Below are 25002 nucleotides of genomic sequence, written 5' to 3'. Positions count from 1 at the left end.
CTAGAAAATAGCAAGTTTTATCAGGAAAAATTATCAATGAAAACTAAAGTTAAGTAAGCAAATATTTTAATATTAAGAGAAAACAAAATCATTACAGGACAAAATAAAGTTTATTTAACGTAATAGGTGTAAAGAAAAACGAGTGGGATATTTGTGCCTGATGTCCCTTTATTACAAGATCCTTTCTTGGTTGAATAATTGACAAGCACACACTCATGTCCTACTAACCTAACCAAATTTTTTAGCAATGAACGGTTTTTTGCCTTGATGGCATTCATAATGAAAACGGGAGCATCTCCTTCAATAGTTTCATTGAGATAAAAGGATACTCATTTATCAAAGGGATCCAAAAGAATGCAATAACCGCATTTACTTTAGTTTCCTTTCATTTTGGCTCCAGCTTCTTCAACTTAATTTACAGTACTACTTTGAAACCACAATCATTTTTGACACCAATCAGTTCACTCTCTTCATCAGTACTAAGAGATGCAGTTTCATATGCAGAATCAATAAAAGGATTTCTCACCCAGTCCATCCACCCAAGATACATCAAGAAATGGAAAATATTTGTTTATGATATTTTGAAGCTGACGAAGCCTATTGGAAAGATTAAAGTCAATGTGGCAATCTTTTGTAAGCTCAAACATATTTCTATTTTAGATATTTACTAAGAAAGCTTTTGCTGGAATGAATTGATTTTATCTGTAGACGTGAGAATGTTCTCTCGCTTTCCTTGCATGGCTTTGTTCAAAACATACAATTTCTTAAATATATCTGCTAAAATCGCCACTTTAATACACCAGGAGTCATCACCAAGAAAACTAACTCCTCTCTGAGTTCATAGAAGCTCGACAGGACACGTCTGCGGGATAGCCATCTTATTTCTGTGTACAACAACAACTGGATATGCTAGCAGAATACAGATTGTTAAATATTCTAGCTTTTAAAGGCCTACTTTTAATAAAATTTACCATTTTCACAACAATTCTTAAACATTCTTCAAGCTCAGAAACCAAAGACTTGGCAACCAGAGCTTCTCTGTGAAGGAAGCAATGAGTAAATATAATATCTTGATTTTCATTCTTTACTAGTGATAGAAATCCTGTCAAACGGCTGACCATCGCAGGGCAACCGTGTGTGCATACACTTACACAAGACTTCCAAGATCAGCAGCGATAATATAGTTATGGTACTAGTTGAAAATTGTCTTGTCCAGTTGTTGTTTCAAGAAGATCTTTACAAAACAAAAATTGTTCGATTACTTTGTTTTCGTTTATAAATCTGACGAATGCTAAAATTTGGGGTTTCCCAGTTATATCTGTAAAGATCCGCTGCTTTTAGTTTCTCATTGACTTGTGTCTTTGAACAAGTCTTGTATACGCCTACTTATGGTATTATTTGACAGAGGAATTTTCCTTATCTCTCTTTCACATTCCTCTCCAAACATGATTTTAACAATTTCACAACAAGCAGGTAGAATAGTTGACTCAGCGGTCGTATGAGTCATCTTTTTTGCTATTAGCTCAGCCACGGCACAGCTAGCTAGATTCTAGAACTTCATTTTCCTACGTTTCATGTTCTCTAGATATCTTGATTGATCACTAAGAGTTTTTTAGTTGCACAGTAACGGTGTCACAGTGACCGCATTTTCTTTCGATTCCAGTTTTACCCTTTTTTAGTACAAAGAGTACCCGTTTCTTTTTGTCGTCGCTCCAGCCCTAATATGGTAAGTAATTTTACTTCCAGAATGTATGGTTCTTCTAATTGATCCCCAACTTCACTATTTTCGTTACATCTTTCGTTCCTATAATCGACATCATCGTCTTCAGTCTACACCAAGGAAGCTAAAATTAATTCGTTTGGTCGAAGAGGTCTGGTATCTCCCCAATTTCTTGAGGTGACACAGAACGTAATATTTCCAAAAAAAAAAAAACGTTATAAAAAGCAAGAGACCAAAAAAGAAAATAAATTTGAAAAGATAAACTGTAGTGAATTTTAATCCTCTCGCAATTCACACGTGCGCAACCTTGATTAGGTAAAAATATTAACTAAGCTTTGATATTAAATGGCGGCTTAAGCTGTTACTTTTCGTTTGTCACGAAATTTATGGTGAAATTTCACACAATTAAGCAATTGAAGTAGAAAGGTACTGAGCGAGTCCTTTAGAATGTCTGCAATTCGACTTGAAGTGAAACTGTTGTCTTTGGGCGTCGTATTTCTAAAATTTAGTTAAAATTTGCTTGATCGGTAAATTGGAATTACAATTCTTGCATACTTACTTCTTACCACGGTTAAATAAAAGTTAGGTACTTGGTTAATGGTAACGTAGATGCCGTGTAACGCTATTCAAGTTTAGCTGCTATGTTGCTTTGGTCCTTATGAATAGTGATGTTGAGACACAATTGTTTGTCGCAGGATTATGCTCCTTGTTTTAGGTAAGAGATAGACAATTGCAGAAGATGTTCATCATAGTTTCCTTTTTCCTTACAGAACCGGTAGTTTTTATCAATTGTACTCTTCTTACACGAGTGATTAACTGTACTATTTCCGCCGACCAATATGTAATTGTAATCGAGAAAAATCGCTTCATATAAATTCACTACCTCGCGCAAATAAAGGCGAGTAGGGCTGAGCAATTATCAAAAAATATAATCGAGTATATAAAATAATCGATAAATCCAAAATAATCGATAAATCGGAAATAATCAATTTTCGATTATTCGAAAATCGGAAATAAAGCTTCAAAAGAACGATTCGGTTTGATTCCAACAAAAAACAAGATAAAGAGCTAGACTACCACTAGGAACATACAGAAGACATTATGTTTTGATTCCCAATAAAAACAAACCAAATAATGAACCTACAGAAGATATTTGGAAGTAAGATTCTGATACTGAATTATGTTGAAATAATTATTCAGAAAATAAATTTCTTAATCGTTGAATTGATTATTATATTATTTGATTATTTTAACGATTGTACGAAAAATAATGTGTATGCCATAGCCGCGAAACTTTTTAACGACATTATCTTACCTCGGCCGCAAGCTGCCTCGGCGATAACTGTTCTTTCGATACGTTTAAAAAGGTATTTCGCGGCCTAAGCATACAAATAACTATTTCAGTCTTTTACTTTGTAATAAAGCCACTCAAAAAATCTCTTTCAAATTCAATTAAACTGTGCCAAAACCATTATGCATTTTTAAGAATGAAAATAGGCAAGAAACATTGAATTTTATAAAACCAAATTCTTACAGGATGTTGTCTACATCCATTAATCGATATTTTTCGATTATTTGATTATTTTCGATTAATCGATTATTTTTAAATACCTATATATATCAATAATCGATCACATGAATAAATGGCGATTAAGTGGCGAGTTCGTTGAAATAAGAAAAGGAGTGGAAGACAAGGGCTCATCAACTCATATTCAAGGAAGAGAACACTTATGAAGATGTTAACGGAAATCTTGACAACAATATTTGCTACGCTCGTTTTAATAGTAGAGGCTTATAGACATGAGAATCATTATAAACAATAAATGCGTGCAGATATGACCAAGAATAGCCAAAGCGAGAGCAGTAAGTTTCATAAAACACAAAAAAAAACCTTTTCGGCCATGATCTTAACCTTTATCTGTACCTATATGATTATGGTACAATATTATGTCTTTTCTATGCTATCCTATGCTCTTTTCTATCTTCGCTTGGTAATGCAATGGGTAGGAGAAACGAAGATCGGTGCAAAACATCATGGTGAAAAAATCTTCGTCAATGGTTCGGGAGATTAACAACAAAAGACAATGGATAGCCTGAAAGGCACGCAAACAAGAAGTCTAAGATAGGCAACATCCCAACTAATTTTATTAAACAGAAATAACTTCTTTTTAAGATACGGTTGATCTATAGTCAATATGAATGCCAATACTACAATAAAATCACATTCCCTTCATTTGATTCAATTTATAAAACACTTTGGTGATAAAAATGTAATCTGTGTATAACTTGCCATACCAGAAATACACATCTGGATAACATAATTGGAAAATGCTGATCAAAAGCTCGGTCTTATCGCTGACACCAATGCGCATTCTGCTGGAAGATTACTTCTGAACTAAGTGGCAAAGTTTTAAAAATTATATTGAGAAATCAAGTAGCTTTTATATTTACTGAAACCGCAAAATGCAAATGCAAGATAATGAGAGTATGAATTATATCTATTGAAAGTAGGGTATTTATCATACTTATACCTTCAAAAAAAGTAGAAGCATCTGTTCAAATTACATAATACAAATCTAGCGGAATTAAACGTAATGTATTACTCAGTCAAATAATAAAAAAAAAATGCTTAATAGCGACCTTGGCGTCGAAATAACAACAATTTCGCGCCGAACAAGGCAAACAACAGGTGAAACGATCGAGAGAAGTGGCAATAAACCACGCGTAGGCATTCCACAGATTGACACTTCGTACAGCATCCCGAGAGCGAGGCTAGAGGCTTGTATCATAAAGAAGGCGCGGCTCCGCGATGATCCGCCCACCTGTCAAACTGACCATGAAGTTGCGCATTGGAATCGCTCGCAAATTTACAAAGATGTGTTTCCGCCGGTGACGAGAGATGACATTACGAAGTAAGAGTGAGATAGAACGAACGAAGCGTCGCCAAGTGACGCCGGCGCTTGTACACAACCTGACGACGATTGTCGTCCGGCTCTCGCTCACACGGCAGTGGTGGGGGAAACACCGCGATTCTCGCTGTCACTCACTCAGTCCGCGGAGACCTAACGTTGGAGGAGGAAGTTTTGCACCTGTTTCGCTCCTTAACGCAACGCATTTCTCAAGTTCCTAATTTTTGTGACAAGTGACAGTGAATTGACAGGGCGCCGAAGACACGTGTTATCATGTATACGATTAGTAACTTGTGCTGTGTTGTGTAAATGATTAACGATATATATTTATATTTTTGTATTTTTTTTGTTGTGAATTAATGATGAACTAGTGGGGAGTTGATAAAAAACTGAGTCAAGATTTTGCGCTATTTTAGAAGATTGGAGGAGAAAACTCCAAGCAAAACAGACAATATGCCGAGGAGGAAGCAAGACTGTCCTAAGAGGATGAAATGTATGTTGATATATTTTCTCTCAATGAAATGATAAATGAAAATCATGATTTTTTTCTCGAAAATCTATTTTGATTAATGGAATTTGAACAGGAATAAATAAAAGAATGTTTATTTATCATAATACGGTATAAAATGTTGTCATCCGGATTAATTTTATCTAAAAATTGTTTATTGATTGTAGATAGTCGAAAACAATATTATATTAGGTAGGTATATATTAATTCTATTCTCAGGTTACACAATATGATAACAATAAACGGATGATTTGTTTTATAAGTTCTAATATAATATCATATCAACTATTTCATTTTTCAATAAAATAACCAAATGTTGAGACTATTTTCGTGTTTATTTTTCAAACTACCTTGAGAATTGTTGAATATATATGCGCATAGATTTATTGCTGTTTAAACTTCGAGTTCCATTGCGCACAATGATGAATTGCTTCCCGCGTGGCGTGAGAACATGTGCAGAGCTTTCTTTCTATAAACACCACTCCATGAAGGTACCCACTGTTTTACGAGTTCGTTCTATAAGATAAATCATACATTTCATTATTTTATGATCCAATTAGCCATTTTGTTTTCTAATTGACCCACATATCATTATTTTAACGTTTACGTCAATGGAACCGCGTATTATTCAGCCAAAAAACGGTGTATATTTGAACAAAAATACTTTCAATAAAATATTATTACAATATATAATATCCCAAACCAACAAATCTGTATTCAAGTAGTGATGATTTCCTCATTTAATTCGTAATTTTATCATTGAAACTTCACACGAGACGAATTGGGCAAAAATCTCGACTTGAATCAATTAAATTAATTGTTTCTATTATGAATTGATTCTAATTGATTTTTCATTAAAAATACATCTAAAGATCTATTTTGAAATATCTATTGGAGATAGATTGTTTGTGAATGCATTATTCATGTAGGATGAGGAATATTTTAGGTTTGGCCCCGATATAGGAAAAAATTTCGTCTGCAGGACTTTACCTAGACTTTGCTTGGTTTATATAGAAGATGACATGAAAATTACTCTTAGCTTAGTTTATGTATGCATAGTTTAGAAAAAAAAGTTCAACTACTGCATTTATAAACTTTCGTTTCTTATTACACCCCTTTTAAAAAGTAGTTTTGTAAGTGTTTATTACTAAAGATTATTAACTACAAGTCTGATATAGCAACTGTCAATAATATAAAAATTTTAGCCCTCTTATGAGTTAAATTCTTTCATTTTCGTCATTTAAGCAACATTTGTGCAAATTTCATGTTTTTGGCTGAATTAACAAGGGTGAAAAAATAGTCGTCAATGCTCTGCATACCCTGTAAGCGATACAGAAGGAACTATTAAGTAGGATTAGCCCATTAATCGATTGGGTGATTTTTAAATTGGTATTGAAGGTTTTTTCATACTCACTTTTATTCTCTTTTCACCCCTTAGGGTGTAAAATTCTTCTTCTTCTCCAGATCTTTTGATGCTTTTCGAACGTCGAGAGTATTTGTATTTTTCTATTTATCTATTTTTTTCACTCTTGCATATCCTTTGCTTCTTCATTCATTTGCTCTATTGATTTTCTCTTTCTCTCTAATTTCTATGCAACTAGTTGTACCCTATTTATTTGATCTTCTAGTTCTATGGGTGAAAAATCCATAAATCCTTTCTTAGTGAAAATTGGCGTTGTAAAGTTGACTACTGTTCAAATTTCATGATTGTATCTTTAATAATTTCTGTAGTTTTTTCATATATTTTTATTAAAATGAGACATTTTTAACTTGATGTCCCCGCAATGCACCTGAAATCTCATTAAATCCGCTCTTATCCTACCTCTCCTTGACGAAATGTGTATTTTTACCAAATTTCTACGCTCTGGTCGCTACGGTTCCAAACATATCGTAATGAGTCGAAATAACCGAAGAACGTGATGTCCATCGACTTTTTTATCGATATGTACGTCTCTAATGGTTGACAATTACAAGAATGCTGTAACGGTTGACTAGTTTCGACATTATTGTGTCTCATCAGAGCGGTTAAACAGCCGAATGAATCAATATATTCAAAACAACACTTTCACACAGTATCCTGATTTTTATATTATATTTACCACCGTAATTTGAGTCCCTGATGATGATTATATAAATATTCGAAAGCTGGGAATATATATTTAAAAAGTAACACATAATTTTAAAGGTATATACAAGTACATACAAATAATTTTGAAGGTATATACAAGATGTTTCCAAGTTCATGCGACTGGATTCAGGAGGTGATTACTTGTTTGGAATTGAGATGGGTCTTTCTTGTAACATAATTTCCTCACCCTTTTCCTATATATCACCCTTAAAAAGTGGTGACTAAAATTGAGTTTTCATTTTTTTTTTAATTTATGTCATGCTAGAAACTTGAAATTCTGTAATTTTCTTGCACTAATTAAGGGTATTTTTTCAATATTCCTGTTATATTATTCGGGGGTGAAATTAGCAACCTTAAATCAATAGTCTACTCGACACCCAAGGTTGATATCAACGATTCGAAGAATCGTATTCAAATAGCGTGCAACACCATAAGAAATCGTATACGGCAATCCATGACGATCATGTGTTTGGACTAGAGGTGGTAATTTCCATCATTCATTGTGATATAATATTATAGTCTCCGGTATCCTAAGATACGCTTCTAACGGTCTGTAAGTCACATTCCGATCTTCTTTATCATGTTGCTCATAACATCTATGTTTGTCAAAATGACAACCGATTTTGGCAAACTTTCTTAGCTTACATCACTGACGACTATGACGAAATTCTGCGAAATTGTGAACATTAGTTTTTGATGATGCTTCATTATCGAACGAAGCGATTCTATATATTATTAAGGAGTAACGCCTATTTTATAATCATAAATAATCATTCGACTTAAGCCTTCACAGATAATTTCAATTTTTGCATAAACTTGCTTCTTCTAAACGTTCACCATTAACAACTTACTAAAGTTCTAAATTTCCTCTGACTTCGCAATAGCAATTGTTAAAACAAAAAAACAAAAACAGTGGTAAACGCCACCTATTGTTCGATTTTAAAAGCTTAAAAGGCAACCCTCGTATTGAGTAAGAACTAAAACGATTCAAACTGATATTGATAGTTGGCCAGTAATAAATATTCGAATGAAATTCACCAACAATGTCTGCAGGTATATAAGGCTTCCACTTTCTTGAGCTCATTGGTATTGTTGATATTGATAGGTCAACATTTTTGCATATAGGTACTGATGTTTGGATCCTCTGGTTATTGATTTCAAATCAAAAGTTTGTTCATTGAGTCCACTAACAAAGTTTTTCTACTTCAAATTCACATACGTGCTTATCATATGGATAGAGATACCTGGTATGAGACAAGACAAGCCAAAGCAAAGACTGGCGACTGAATTTTTATCCGGATACGTGCCGCTTGTGCCTATGGGAGGAATAAACTGCTGACTGTGAGTGTCCAGCACGGGCGCGATTAAAACATTTGGTCAACCATCGTAGCTTCTATAGTTCCGTCAAAAGATTCATGCGAAAGCTATTGATTGTCCTTTTGTAATTTTCAATGGGGTACGATGGGTTTACCAGAAGGCCTACGTGCTTAGAGGTACTTGGCCGCTCACTATCCTACTATTAATAATTGACCATGCTTATGAGAATATGAAACACCATAAAAGTTTAAATGTTGAATTTGATTTTGTTTTCTTTTGGAATAATCCTTGCAATTTTTCTGATAATATTGACCACACCATGATTTAAAATCTTTTATTCAATCACTTTCTACCATTTACACCATGAATTTGTCTCTAAATTTTTAATTTCATTACACAAGGAAGTTTCCATTAGAGCAAGAAAAAACAGCTTTACCACGGTCTAACTCAAAAATGGACATGGGATGTTACTCAAATAATTAATTCAAATATCATAAAAAGTTGTTTGTGTAACTCAATTTCTTGGACAGACTGTTAATAGTTGATGGTTCAATATCAGATGAGAAAATGATTTATTTCCAGTTCTTGTGATAGATTTTTGATTTTGATATAAAACATCCACAATATAACAAAATTCATCAGGTGTGGTTTTACACTATCTACACAAAAAACCTGCTAATTTGAATAGGAAGTATTATAGAAGCACATGGGAACTAGACTAAATAAGGCAGCGTTGCCAGCTTTGGTTGGCGCGGAAAATAGTCAACGATAGAAACTTTTGCTATACAAAAATTGGATGCGACTTTCTCATTAGCAGTCAGTAGGGAGTTGTAGTAAAAAATTTCCAGAATTTTAACGACCTTGAGAGAATATTCATTAAACTTAAATATGCTTCGGGATCCATTTAAAGTTGCATCTAATTCTTTCAAGAAATATGCCACTCTCTTATCCGTGGATACCCAATAGATCTTTAAATAATTGAAAATATTTTCTGCGTATGCCTCAAATTTCGCCATGTTTTTCGGGCACTTTACAAATAAACATACGATACACACTACGTTTTCTATACAATTTAAAATAAAAAAAAAAAGTAAAGAAAATTGTTTATCTGTTAAAAACAGTGAATTTGAAATAAACACATTTTTATAAATAAAAAATTAACAAGTATTTTTATTGAAATGATAAATGTTACCAAAAAAACATTGTTGTTATGGAGTATGCCGTAGCGATACACGAAGTAAATCCTTTTTAGAAAATCTATATTTTTTTGAGAGTTTCCCAAAACCTTGTTTGGAATACCGTCAAAAACGTATTAAAACAACAGTGACAAATCATTTAAACACTTGTTCCAAGTGTAGTAAATGTGATTTGTGGGTTAAGCGTTGTGGTCGAGGTAATGGTCGGATCTAAGGGATTGATCATGAAAATAAAGACTTTAAGAATTTATCATAGATTTATCATTCATCACAGAGTAGCTAGTTTTTGTGTGATACGATGCTTTTATTTGACTTGAGACGTGATGGAATCAAAAATATCTGTAACACGATTACTGTCAACTTTTTATAGGTTTTGCTGTACTGTAATCTAAAATGTTTGACTCATTTTCTTTCTCTACCATGCAAGATGAAATCAGATAGTCATAGATAGAAGCTTCATCAAATAATTTTGGCAAACTTGTTGATGGAAATTTTTGCCATACAATTGGGAAACTCAACAAAGGACTATTATTTACTGCTTGACGATTTCGTTGCTTGTCTTGTTCTATTTTCAACCACTTTCCTTTATCTAGACTTGGATCTACTGAGACATGGTTGCGAATTGCGTTCTTTACCCTAAAAAATTTATTTGAAGCTTCAGAATTTTATTTTAAATATTCACAGAAGAATGCAGTTTTACTTGTCATTAAAATTGTGATTCTAACCTCTCAACCAATTCTGTCTTAATTGAATGAGCTTCTACCGTTGGATGCACTAATGATGCACCATCAATTAATTTTTCATTTAATTGGTGACAAAGGTGATATAACTTGTTGCCTGGCCATATTCAGAAAAACTGCCCGACACTTTCATATTGCCGCCGTTTAAGCATGGCGGACGCGCGTGCGCTGAGCAAACCATTAAAAGGTCTTTTTAATTCGACACATTTTCACTAGGCCTCTATATTAAACAGGATCTAAATGAACCAAAGTATTGTTCGATCCTAATACCGCATATTCTTTTCAAAAATATGGCTTTTGGTAGTTTTCGTGTCGTCTTCTTTAAGGATAAGAAACCTCCATTTTTATCAAAGCTTTATCCCTTCCAAAAAATAAGCACAGAAAACAATATTTTATTGATTACAACGACTGATTCAATCATTTTTGGCATAAATGTTCTTGTGAAGCTTTTTGTCCTACTTACAACAGTTTTTTAATCATATTTTTTCCTCATTAATCTCATTATTAAGTTAAAAACAACTTCAATACTGCAGAAAATCACATGCACTCTATTATAGTATATTGTTATTCAATTGAAATCGTTCTAAAGACCTAGAGAGTACGAAAAGTTACGAAAAAGCTGTATACTCGGCGTCTACCCACCGCGTTACGCATTATGGTGGACTGAACGTACTCTTTCTCTGTTGTAGACAGCTGGTTCTATAACGTGGGCATGGCAACATCGCACAAAACATAGATATCCATGTAAACCAGTTGAATAATATTACTGCAACAGCGTGAATCGGAAGGAGAAACATTATTCAACTGGTCAACTGAGCTATGAAGCAAAATTATGTGAATATCATTTTGTTTGTTCTTATTTTTAGGCGACTGTGAAACACTGCAGCGATTAGGCACTTGACGTTATTTAAATAAGAAATGAATCAATAATAAACATTCGATTGTTAGTAATTCGCTGTATAATAGACAATTAATTAATTAATTTTTTTTTACAATTAACTTCTTTCATGGCCGTGTTTCTTTAAAGTATATTCACTATTAAATGAATGGTGAAAAAGGTGAAAAATGATAAATCCACAAGTGCGTCAAACGAAACTTGAATGGTGTTTGAGAGAGTTTGTGAATGGATAAATCGAGAGAGTTGAGAGTAAAGTGAGGAAGTAGAACGAGTACAACTCACGCAGTCCCTCGTAATAATATCGACCCGTTACGGCCTGGCACTGAACTTCCTATTCGCTAACAACAAATTTCTGAAACTCGTTTAATATACCAATTTGAAACAATTTGAAAAATCATCTAAATAAAGTTTTTAATTTATGAAATAATCACTATGTATGTTGAATAACAAACGATATTATTGGAGGATTGTCACACAATTCTATTTTCAAAATTCTTATATTATGCAACCGTTTTAATGAGTACAAGATGTAATCGGAATGTTCATAAAAATTCAACGTTGCAATGAGCATATTTCTTGTAAAGGTCAGTACTCTTTCAAAATAGTTTTACGTCCCACCTTGTATATTAATACGAACTATATAAAATGATTACGTTAAACTGACTGTACTATTGGACACGATTGAAAATTACTTTCATTTTGAGATACGAATGTTTCACTTTTTTATTATCGGAAAATTGATTAAATTGTTAAAAATTTGGCTCCACTTATTTCTACAGAGTGTACGTGGTCTGGTTATTAAATAACGAGACTGGTTACAAAAAAGGGTTTTATTATAAAAATATTCAACATTCGAAGGCTCCCATTCATATTCTTCCCTCCCCTCGCCACACACCTTTCCATACATTTTTTCCATTGATCGAAGCAGTGCTGGAAGTCTTCTTTGGTGAGTGCCTTTAGGAACTCTGTCTTTTGCTTTACCGCTTCCATCAACTCAAATCGGGTCCCTTTTAAAGCATATCTTTTTCTAATCTTTCTAAACTTTCAAGGAAATCTGAGCAGACACGTTGATGCAAGAGCTTTTGGTTATGAGTCAGTTTTTTTGGCACCAACTTCGCACAAACTTTTGTGGTGTGTTATTCTTCGTGTAAAATTTTTCTAACGGTTTCTTTATCGGCGTTCACAGCCTCGGTAATCATCTGGATGCTCATTCGACGAGCTGCACGCACAATTTGGTTGATTTTGGTCATCGTTTCCGGAGTTGAAACAGTTACAGGGCGACCTGAGCACTGGTCATCTTCAGTGCTCTCTAGGTCCTTACTAAAGCGCTTACAATAATCAAAAACACGCGCATGAGATAAACAGATACCCACATAGACAATATATCTAGATACCCAACGCACTACTCGTTTTTTACTTCAACCGTCTCGTTATTTAATAGCCAGGCATCGTAACTTCGTTTAAAAAATCTTAGACAGATTCAATGACAATCAACTAAGAATTCACGAGGGTTGTCAGAAATATTTCCGACTTTATATAGAAACAAAACATTTTTTTCTGTAAATATTCTTATTTTCCAAATTGTCTTGTTTAAAGTACATACATTTAGTATAACTTTTTTAACCCTTCAAATAATAGTTCCTTCTCAAAATAGGCATTGACGTATGCCATAACGACCTTGTATGGTAAAAATATCTCTCCTGAAAGTGAAATTTTGAGATTATGAAACAGAAAAAAGTCGCTGGGGCTCAAATCTGGGGAATATAGTGAGTGGGTTATTTTCCGAATAAGATCGAAAACTTTTGTATAGAGTTCTTAATTATTGTATAAAATATTTCGCATTTATGGTTATGTTTGTGTCTTCAATTGGATTCTTCAGATTTTGTTACATAAATTTTTGAACATTCTGTATCATGCAATTGATAATTAGTACAAACAAAATTACTCTTTAAGGAATTAATTTCCTATCTAACAGAAAAAACCGGAAAATTAGTATGCAATTAGATAAAATCCAGGAAATTTATCTAAAATACCACTACAAGGTGGAAAAAATCGTATAGTCGCAATAATGACAAGGATTTTTCAGAAATTCATGCTCTTTCAGAAAAACACAAAATTAAAAGAATCGCACAACAGAATTTTTTGCTCGATCTGTCAAAACTTAAGGTAGAGAGAAAAAGAGAGAGACTTGGTGTTAAATGCGCAATGTTTGTATTTCAATCTGCACGGAGATCTTCGAATAATGAAGGGAAAGATCTTAAGGAAGATACTAGGATCTGTCAAGGCCGATGGAGGACACCTAAGAATAGTGACAGTGATAAATATCCAAAGGCTTGATTGATTTGGTCATACATGAAGAAGAGATCCGAAAGCCTTTATACGGAAGGTAACATAATGAAAGCCAGACATAGAACAGCCAAAAGGTTGATCCAAAGCACGCTAGGGACAACAAGGGGTGAGAAACTGGAGACAAGTCGTGGAGGATAAAGAGAAGTGGAACAGGGTTGTAAGCTTTTCACAAAAGATGCAAATATTTAATCAAAAAAAGTAGAAAATTTTAGAAAAATCACTAAGCTATGGTAATAGCTCAAAATTGTAGTAGATTGAAGTAAACGATGCAATTGGGACAATAGGATACATCAAAAATATAACCTCGAAATGGTAGAGTTTTCCCAAGCGTTGGTTTCATTAATGAATTATCTTTATGGAAATAATCCTCAGATTCTAGACAACAACATCCTGGAAAATATGACGATATACTAGGATGGTCCCAAAAGTACCTGGCCTGACCCAGAGATGGTGATAGTAGCTTGAAAAGACGCCACGTTGTTTGGCAGCCCTCAATAGTGAACGTTTCCAGTGAGTTTGTAAACATGGAAAAAGTTGGTCATCGTTATATGAAACAATACTTTTATTTGAAAAGCTTTAGCCCAAACAATATAAAAGCTGAAATAGATTCTACTCTGGGTGAGACTGCACCCTCATTATTAACAGTCTAATATTGGATTTAAACTAGGCCGTACGAGCTGCGAACACCAGCATCGCAGTGGTCATGGAAATAAGGTGACGACTCCAGAAAATCAACAAATCGGTACTGGATGATCGTCGACTTAAAGGCATTTCAAAAAGTGCGTCGTGAAGGTATTTTCAAGGATTTTTCGGTAATATTTCACAGAAATAAGCCGTTTCATAACCATGGATAAAACGTGGGTCCCTCACATCACACCCGAATTAAAAAAAAACAATCATAACAATGGACTGAAAAGATAGAATCGGCTCAAAAGAAGGCAAAGACTGTTCCATCTGAAGGCAAGGTCATGGTGTCGGTTTTTTGGGATACGTGTGGGAGGATTTTCATTGATTGTCTTGAAATAAGAAAAACTATTAACAGCGAGAACTTAATGCAATATTTGAGCGAAGAAATTAAGCAAAAACGGCCGCTTTTAACAAAGAAAAAAGTGTTGTTTCATCAAGACAATGCACCAGCTCATACATCCGTTATTTCAATAGCTAAAATTAATGAATTAAAGTTTGAATTATTTTCTATTCCGAGACATGAAAAAATGACTCAGTGGTCAGATTTTTCAACAATCAAGATGATACATAGGATGTTTAAAAATATATTGCCATTTTTATATCAAAATCGCAACGAAACAAACATTTTGTATACGATATGAATAACTAGTCAATAAAGTAGTATTAATGGATAACACAAATCATTGACAAACGGCTGTACACAGGGTTTTTTTAATAGTTTCGTATAATTATTATTGATAGTGTTATGAGGCAATATTTAGGGCTTTACTTTGTATTTGGAATTGTTCATGTAGTAAGTACGAACGCATATCATCAACCTGAAAGACGACTGGTTAATTCGGTTGATTATATACGCGAGTCTACAAAACACAAATCGCTTGCAGCCATCAATTTCATCATTTGAATTCCAACACTCAGAAACAACACAAGGAAAATCTAATTTCCAAAATAAAAACAAAATGATAAAAAATCTGCATCTGAAACAACCAACTACTAGAGGCAAGCAGCAACCCTCCGACAAACAAACGGACGACGAGGAAATAAATAATGAAAAATAAAAGAAGAAACAAAAGCCCTCGTCAGAAACAAACAAGCATCACAGAGTAGAGAGGAGCAGGAATCAAGAAAACTAATTAAAACATCAAAGATGTCCAGGCGACCGACATCGACAACTGAGGGATATGATGGAAAGCTATGGCGGCGAGGATCGGGGAGATTTTAAGGATAGAGGGCAGCGAAAGAGAGCGGAAGAGGGATCACGTTCATTATCGTTTCTAAAATCATTTCATATCGTTGCTTTAAAATTCTTAATTAAAATACTATTATCAAAAGTAATTTTCTATTCAATTCCAATTCATTAAATAAAATAATTAACACCCTATTTAAAGGAACACGCACTTCATCCAAAAATATGCGATTTCTTATGTATACGGGGTAGGACAAAAAGGGTAGAACATCGAATTTGTAGCTTGATTATTATAATCTGTACGCATTAATTTTTTTTTTCTATATTTCGTATACTATGTAATGCTGTTTGCCGCAATTTTCTTAACACATATTTTAAGATGACGCCAACAGGTAAATTTGAAAAAATAATTTACGATTAATCTCATCTTATCGGAACATGCCTCCTCGGGACACCTGAATATGCTAGGTTTAGTAGAGGATGTACCGTGTGAATTCTTTATTATCCCGAAGACCAGGAGACTATTGAAACGTAAAGTACTATAACTGGTTGCGTGAAAATATAAAATAAATATTTGTGGCAGCTGGAACCATTCCATTTTTTTGCACTTTCTGAAAGGGATGAGTTCACTAAATCAACTGTAAGCTACGCATCCTCAGCGCCATGACTACAAAACACCATAGATATTAATTTTTTAAACTATATAGATACTTCAAATAGCCCCGTGGAAAAAAATTCAATGGAGATAAATTTGGTGACCTTGACGACCACTGAATACAACCTCTTCTGTCCACACATATATGCCAAAATCTAGTTGTCCGTTACTGTCTACACTTAACAGCATAATGAGCACTTTCGTTTTGAAATTAAATTCCTATTTGTACTTAAATTACTAATACAATTGGGAATGAAACTAATTAATTCTGGTACATAAGAGTTTTGAAAAATCTATCATTATTTGAAGTGGTCCTTATAGAAAAGTTTGAAATTATTATTATTCCAATTGCTCCTTACCAACCATTCAGCTTTTGTGAATATTGTGTATGAACTTTTTCCATCCATTGTGGATTTTTATATAGATCTGTACATGCCAAGGAAACCGTTCGCCATAAAGAGATAAAGAAAATTATCATAAATCGTAATTATTGATTGAAAATACTTACAAAAGGTATTTAAAACACAATCAAACATTATGGAGTCTACGGAGAATATTTCTTTGAACTTAGAAGAGCATTACAAGATTCTGCCTTATAGCGACACAATGAAAGTTTATTCTATCGATCATTTTGTTCCTTCTAAGATGTTTCCAACTAATTTTTTCTACATTTCAATTTTTTCCTTATATAAGTAACACGATGTTCGATTGTATGCAGTTTCAATAAATTTCCAATAAATAATTACAATTTATGATAATTTTTTTCACTGTGTCTCTTTATGGCGAACGGTTTAGTTGGTTTGAACAACGAACTAAAAATCTCCTAATCCATAAATTCTATCGAGTTAATCAAAAAGTATCGTTTTGTTAAAAAATCGATAGAAAATTTCTATTCGTTATCTTTCGATTGTACAGGTTGTCTCTGTAAAAGTTGTGTAATAGCATCATTTCCACGTCTTCTCATCACTCCCGAATTTTTTGCATCAAAGAACACCCTAAATAACCGTATCGAATACCACTTGAAAAATCTATCGTGATATTACGATTAAATAAATTGTAAGTGATGTTGCTCGATTTGAATGACTTTTTACAAAACCTCACTACGCCTATGATTCTTAGATTGAAATGTCCCGTGATGGACTGTCCATCGCGCCCGTCACGTCTGTGCCAGTATAAGGGTTCGGTAGCCGGAAACGGGTGGTGGCGGTTGCCGTCAGTTCGAAACTCTGAGAATTGTTAGATTTCTATCTGTCTGGCGATTCGGGATTCGTTGTTTTTTATTTTAAATTGGGAATAACAGTTTCAATTTAATATATGAGGAAAAAATCAAATTAAAAATAAATAATTTTTGGAAAAAACAGGAATTTATTTCAATTCTATTGAAATAAAAACGATTAATTTTCACATTAAACTGGTTTGCTCTTGCTTTAGTTTAGTTTAGTTAGGTTTAGTTTAGGTTGCATACGACCGATTTCCTTTTAATTTTAGTATGTCATGGAGAAAATTATGCTGATTAATTTAATAAATATACTAAAAGATAGTCTAAATGTTCATCAGAAACCCCTAATCCTCATCAACACCAAGTATTTGCATATATATATATATATATATATATATATATATATATATATATATATATACATATATATTCTTTTTCAGCATAAAAAACTGTATAACATACTAAAATTTCAAGGAAATCGCGCGTATGCAACCTAAACTATATATTTACCAAATTTTCTATTGAATTCAACTACTTATCTGTCAACTTAAATTAATTTTGGTACAATAATTCAACAATTAGGATCTTTTGTAAATAGATGACTGACTATTTATAATAATTCTTTTTTGTATATTGTCATGTTTCATATTATTGTTTTGTACATAGACTTCAATGTGACTAGTTATATAAATCAAAACAACGTTATAAATTTACGTCCTTCCTACGCGATTCAGAGCCACCTCTTCGATGAAGTTATCGACTATTCGGACTTTGGGTCTAGTGGACACGTTCTCCGAAGGCGATATTGTCCAGAATCCTCATAAACATAACTGTCTTATGGCCTATGCTGGTCTTCTGACACGTCTGCTGCCCATATAACAACCATACACGTTATATTCTAGTTTATCTAGACATCTATGGTCAGAAATATATTTGCAACGTTGCTAGTTTGATTTAAATAATAAATTTTTGACGTTTTGAACAGAAAATAGATGTAATTTTCTTCGTATATTCATTTAATTTGTATGTATAATGCATACGTTTGAAATATACGAGGGCTATTCAGTAAGCAAGGAATGTTTCCTTATACTTTGACGTCTTCGTAGACGCCATCACAACTGTAGCGGTAACAAATCTAAATTCTTGTTGTGAGTCTTATGGTTTTTGGTAGAACCTGTTTCCTCTTTAATTGTTACAATTTCTTGTGTCTCCTTTCTTGTCTATTGGCGTGATTAAACATACTTACCAATCTTTTGGCGCTTCTCCTATATATATTTTTCAGTATGATCTTTCTGTTGAAGTGGACCCAGGTGTGCTGGATTCATCCACTAGCGTGGACGCCTATCAGCTAAAAACTCACCCTCTTCTCCACCGATGCATGTGGAACCGTTCTTAGCGAACATTACGTAACATGCGCCGGCTAACCTAACCTTCCCTAGTTACAGTTTCTGTTTTGCCTGTTGTATATCTTTTGAACGTTTACTGTTGTTTGGGCTTCTGTTAATTCCACTTGTCCTTTGGTCTTTTTGTGTATTTTGTCTCGTTTAAATTGTTTTCTTCTGGAAGGTTTCTAAAATAACAGCATCTGTTATAGTCTTCGATCACCAATTTGCTCTCTTGTGTTGCTTGCTGACCATGCGTGTCGTTCTACTTATTTTTGTTTGTCTGCATTATTATTTTGTTTCCAAATTTTATCCACATTTCATCCATTATGTCTTCTCTCTTGATTTATTTGATTCTTCTTTCATCGTTTCTTGGTATCTCATTTTATAACATATAACATCTAATTTTCTTATTCACTGTTTTTCTTTTGTTTTTTTCCTGTCTGTTTGTAATTTTCTTTCCTTTTAATTTTCGTAGATTCCAGAATTGTAACTGCTACAATTTATTTATGTAGAAGAAGCTTTTGTCCATAATATAAATCATATGTTGCGCTATTTATCATATTTATCTTTAAAAACTGAACATTTTAGTCTTTTATCATACGGGACACGTTTGGCAACAATGCCTGTACAAATAAATTTGTTACTGTGGGTACGTAGGCTCTTGTACAACAAGCACGTATAGTATCTTTATCGTGGTTTGCAAAAAAATAGATAATTTTCTTTACACTCGTAAACATCTTTATTTAAGCACCTATGTACGTCTCGTGTTGTCTAAAGTAGACGTTATTGATCAATTTGTCGTTAATGTCTTTGTTGAGAACATTTTTATCTATATTGGCGACAATCATTTCATAGTAAATTATCTTACTGTAAGGTCCTAGAATAACTCATGAATATATTTTCAATAGTAATAACACAAGTGATTGGATTTTCGCGAAAAGTTTGTCGATCTTAGTTTCTTGATACACTGTTTTTTTTCAATCAAATGATATTGAAAGACATACGATAATAATTGATTTTATAGAACTCAAATATCTGAGTATTCCATATACTTAAGTACAGAGGTCGGCATAAGTCGACAACGCTCTCGAAAAATCGTTAAAAGACCGACAACGCTGATAAGTTTGTGCCTGTATCTGCTCATCGAGTAGACGCGTTTTTGGAGGTAATAACCGATACAAGTTCACGATTCAAGCAGGAGTTTTTTTGTTTACCGAATTTCAGCAACAATTTCCGAACCGCATGTGATTTTAATCCTGTGATTTCTCTCTGTGGGACATTCTCAAGGATCACGTTGTAGCAAGAGGACTGACTACATTTTGTTTGGAGATAGCAAAGCTCGAGCGACGTAGTTTAATCTTTCGTTGTATATATTTTTATTTATATAGTTTGGTAAATGTATTTTAGAAAGTTTAAGATATAGAACTTTGTTTATTGCGCTACCTCTCCACTACCTTCGACACTAGGACTAAGGCCCATAATAGTTTCCAATTACTAAGATACTGAACTGATACTGAATTTCGGTTATATCGTTTTCCTACTTGTAATTTTCCAGGGGAAACTTCATGCATCTTTTTACTACAGAAAATATAAATCAGTTAATTTAATTTAACAGTTCTGAGTTTCTGATGGGGAGACGATGCGACGCTTGAAATTCATTGGTTAATAAATTGATTTTCCACAATTAAACATGTTAGGAAACTAATTTATTCTCCTCATCACGAACTAGAAATAAATATCTGAATTCGTTTAGTCTCAGAAAGGCTCTTTTCAAAAAAAAATTATAATAGTTTCCAGCTATTTCAGAATAGAGATACAGATTTGATTTATTTTCACAAAATTGTCACAATTTGTTGACAAAAGCTTGTAAAAACTAAAAAACAAATCTAAAAATAACTAAAAAAGATACAAATGAGATCCCAGTAAATATATCCTCAAATTATTGCGGAATCCGATTTGATTTCAATTGGCAAGTGATTGTGCATTTTTTTGCATTGTAAAATATTGAGCTTTTAACTAATTCTGAACGTGGAGTAGATAGGTGAAGGTCGTGCTCTACGTTCAAAAGTGAATAGCAATAGTCCCTGCAGGGTGCCCTTCTGTTTAGTCCGAGTCAATATCTAACACCCCAGAAGGGAAGGGCATATCAGGAGGAACTTAATGTTTTAGATAAGGCGGCAAAATTTAACTCCCATTTCAAGGAATTGTCCTCAACAAGCCCTAAGAATTTTACAGTTTCAACGACGTCAGTGGTGGTGTTATTTAATTAAAAAGGCAGCAATAAATTTTTATATGATAAAATTTTATATTTTCCTGCATCACTACACTGTACAAATTATGTTAATAAATTTCAAAATAATCTCCAGAATATACAGTAAAAAACAATTACATACACTCAATATAAGTAAATCACGTAAATTATACTTTTGATAAAATAAAATGTTGGATATTGAAGTTCTTCTTAGTTGTCACGTTATATCAAAACCGGTTAATACCTTAAAATTCTTCTTTCCACATAATTTTATCTTGCAACGGCGCTATACTATTTAAATTAATAGCCGATGGACTTATAATTTAGAAGAAGCCCCGGTGTTTATTTAATTTTCTTTCAAGACTTTGGGACCTAGTCTATAAATTAGTTGTAATATTGTCGTCTCTGGAATGCCGGATTAATAATTGTAATTTAATAGAAGATCATTCAAATAACTGCGTGTACTGCTGTACTGCGTGTACTGCTCATTACGGTATATTTACTTGCGTTAAAAAGGCGTCTTCTCATTGATTTTAATGTCACGATAACTATATTTAGTGCGAGATTGACATCTCGAGAATTGAGATATCAAAACATCTACTAGGTGGATTTGGATTAAATTTCAATAATAAAACAAATCCAATACCTTCCGTAGTTCATGTTTTGTAAGATTTTTATTATTATTTTAGAAAGTAGAAGTTTATGAATCAATTGGGAGACAAAATTTACTCCAACCTGTTTATCAATAGAGTATCGTTATTGAGAAGAAATAGAACACGTTGAAAGTTATTTGAACGAAAATAAAGAACAATGTACAACAAATTAACTCAGCAGTTGATTTGTGTAAGAATTTTGCGACGATTGTTCAATAAATATACAGTTTTTGGGCCATTTGACCATCGTCAATTGCATCTTTTCACCAACACTAGAGTTTGGAATCTTCAGTTTTACTACTAGTTCGTTAGTAAGATGTCTTTGCCTTCTTCGGAGCCTTTGCAATTTACTGATTTGATAATTTCTTCAATTTCAGGACTGTATGGTGGATCGGGGTTTCATATACATTTATTGGTCGACCTAAAAATCCGACTCATTTTAATTAAACTACGTCAATAACGCCTAGACTGTTCTTGAATACGCATTTGGTGAATAAATGCGGAATATAATGCGTGGATAATTCTTCAGTCAATATACGACAAGTGCTTTCTTCTGACATTGATAGCCTCTTCCATCTCTCAAACTTTAATTCGACATTCGTCCAGTACCATTAAGTGAACTTTTCTGATTATATTCATCGTTGACGCAGCTTTTGACCGTCCCGAAAGCTCGTCGTCAGTCAAACTGGCTACGTTTGAATTGAGCTGCCCAAAATTTTGCGATCGTAAATGCAGATTCTTCGTGTCCAAATTCCCTTTCATTTATTTTGGTCGTGTTGCACTTGAAAAAATATATTTAATGACAACTCGTCAATTCCTACAAGTGAAAAAAAGTTACTTTACTCATGAGTTTCATACAAAATTTTTTCTACGTCCGTAGGCTTCGACAAAACTTTAGTCGATTTTTATTTTGTATTAGTAATATTAAAAGTACAACTTACTTATATTCTTTATGAAAGGAAATGAATGAAAAAAAAACGTAAATATTATAACGAATGTAGAAAAATAAATATTGAAATATTGATTGAATTTGGTTCCTTTTGAACGCCGCTAATTTTTGGGCGGACTTTAATTGACGTCAATGGCAACGTCCAGTTTTTGTTCACTTCAAATGTGACAGTTAGTTTTTATACATTTTAGGTTATAATATCGATAAAAGGCAAGGAAAAAATTGAAAAAATAGTTTTATAGATATTATACCTAAAACTCTATTAAGAAAAAACCTGATAATGAAATGGTGTAAACTGTACAGTTATATTTGCATTGTTCTAAAGATCATTTCAATGTTTTTACTCTTTTGACCTCAGCTAATGTAAAATCTTGTTGGTTAAAGTTTGGTCGGGTAAGGAGGATTTTTATAAGGAGGGGGTTTGTTGGAGTAGGTTCTGATATAGGAATAGCAGGGCTGGGGTTGTGGTGGTTGCTGAGGGTTGAGTGTGCTTCACTATTTATGGATGGAAATTTTAGGCCGGGAGATAACGAAAATGAAGCTTGTGAGCAAAATCGGTTTTTCTCGGTTTGGGTATTCCCTATATTCGGCCATTTGGCTGGAGAACCGGTTCACCAAGTTGCAGGGAAACCGCAGAAAACCTGTAAACCTGTAACACCGTTGATCTCTTGATTAGATGCAAAATATACAGTAATTATGAATGCCAGAATGTCTGAAGGATAATCAGAATCTAAAAACACTTTGAGAACACAAAAATAAAGAGAGTTTTTCTTCCAACCACAATCAACACTTGGTTTGGAGCTCAATAAATCCAAGAAATGTCATTTAACATCACGACCAATGATGGTTTATTAAATTTTAATTTCGTTCGCTTATTTTGCATTCTTTCATGATCATTTTCAACAATTAAGAACAAATGAAATGAGGAAATAATAATAAAATTACGACTGAGTTTTTCCCCATTCCATCATCATTCCATTAATATCATCAGAAGTATTGTGATTAGCAACTGTATTTCTTTCAATTTTTCTTCACTTGAGTAAATGACGTATACGAAACGATTTGATTGACCTACCACTGTTTATTGGAATGCCAGTTACCGACCGGTGTATAGTTGTCGCAGCAGAGAACCCGGGCAGACGTCTTTTGACCCTAGAGTGTGCATTGCTTTGAGCCACCACAGACTGATCGATCGGCGGAATAGCATGACGGTGACGGGAGACGGACAGCTCAGAAGTAGGATAGTGTCCTCCCATTCCTATACCCGCTCACTTCCCTCGTTGACAAAAGGGACCAAAAAGGAAGAGATGCGACTTGAAATATAGAGAAATAGGGACTATACGGTATTGCACTTAGGCCGGACTTTACGAATAGTTTTTAGCATATGAAACAGAATATTTTACATAATGTAGAATCAATTAAAAAGTTTTTTATACACTTTTACGTAAAACTATTGTAAAAATATGTCTCGCTGTTGTTAATTACACTAGTTGACACTACATCTGTAGCCAAAGAAATTTTAGCTGTTATATAATGATATTCCAATATCAAATATATGATTAGAATACTTTTATCATCTTTAGTTTCTGAGCTTCAGCTATGTAGATATGAAACTGGAAAAGAATTGATTATTGAGCTCTAGAAAGCTTGGTTTTAATGCTCTTTCGATGTGTGTCCCCGAAACTCTGGTAACGCTCTTCCAAGACGTGTAAATCCTGAGGCTTACGCTGCTTGCTCTTCGCTCATATCACGTTGTTTATGCTCATATGCACCCTATATTTGTTAATTGTAGCAGAAGGTTTTCTATACGTTTAATATAATTTTTATGTTTATATTTTCGAGAAAATTCTGCGTCACTGAGATGAAAGATGTCCAAGTTCTAACTCATCTTGGAATTTCTAAAGTGAGTAACTTTCTTAATTTTCTGAATTCTGAACAACACTTTTATTTCTAGGCTCCATATTTTCTCTCAAGGGCCAGTATCTTGTTAGTCAATGTTCTTCTTTTCATCTACTTTTCATCAAGACATATAAAACAGGGAAACTCAGTTTAACCAGTGTTGACAGAAAAGAAGTATTTTTAAATAGACATAATTTTGCCACTTATAGTCGTATTTTATTTTGTTCAAGACTAGCAAAATATTACAATTTCTTCAACTTTGTACTGTAGGCCCAGCGTATTATATAATTACTTGTTGAAAGACACTAAAAGGTACTTGTAGTTCATGCAGAAAATTAACAGTTGATTTAACT

General features: G+C 33.4%; 1 protein-coding gene across 3 annotated transcripts in view; it reads left to right on the top strand.

The window, feature by feature from the left end:
• LOC130901309 (protein tiptop-like) overlaps window positions 1-25002 on the top strand; it is a 355321-nt gene that overhangs the window by 97152 nt on the left and 233167 nt on the right. The window contains exon 1 of one of the 3 annotated variants that reach the window (XM_057812559.1): window positions 4770-5122. The exons of 1 other annotated variant lie outside the window; for it this stretch is intronic. In XM_057812559.1, coding sequence (XP_057668542.1) covers window positions 5083-5122 — 40 coding nt within the window. In that variant the 5' untranslated portion in view covers window positions 4770-5082. Of the gene's footprint in view, window positions 1-4769; window positions 5123-25002 lie in introns of those variants that run through there. One more of the 3 variants, XM_057812557.1, reaches the window with a different exon arrangement.

Source organism: Diorhabda carinulata, chromosome X, assembly GCF_026250575.1.
Source record: "Diorhabda carinulata isolate Delta chromosome X, icDioCari1.1, whole genome shotgun sequence".
NCBI lineage: Eukaryota > Metazoa > Arthropoda > Insecta > Coleoptera > Chrysomelidae > Diorhabda > Diorhabda carinulata.
Note: the sequence above shows the minus strand (reverse complement) of the source record. Positions and strands in the feature narration are given on the sequence as shown.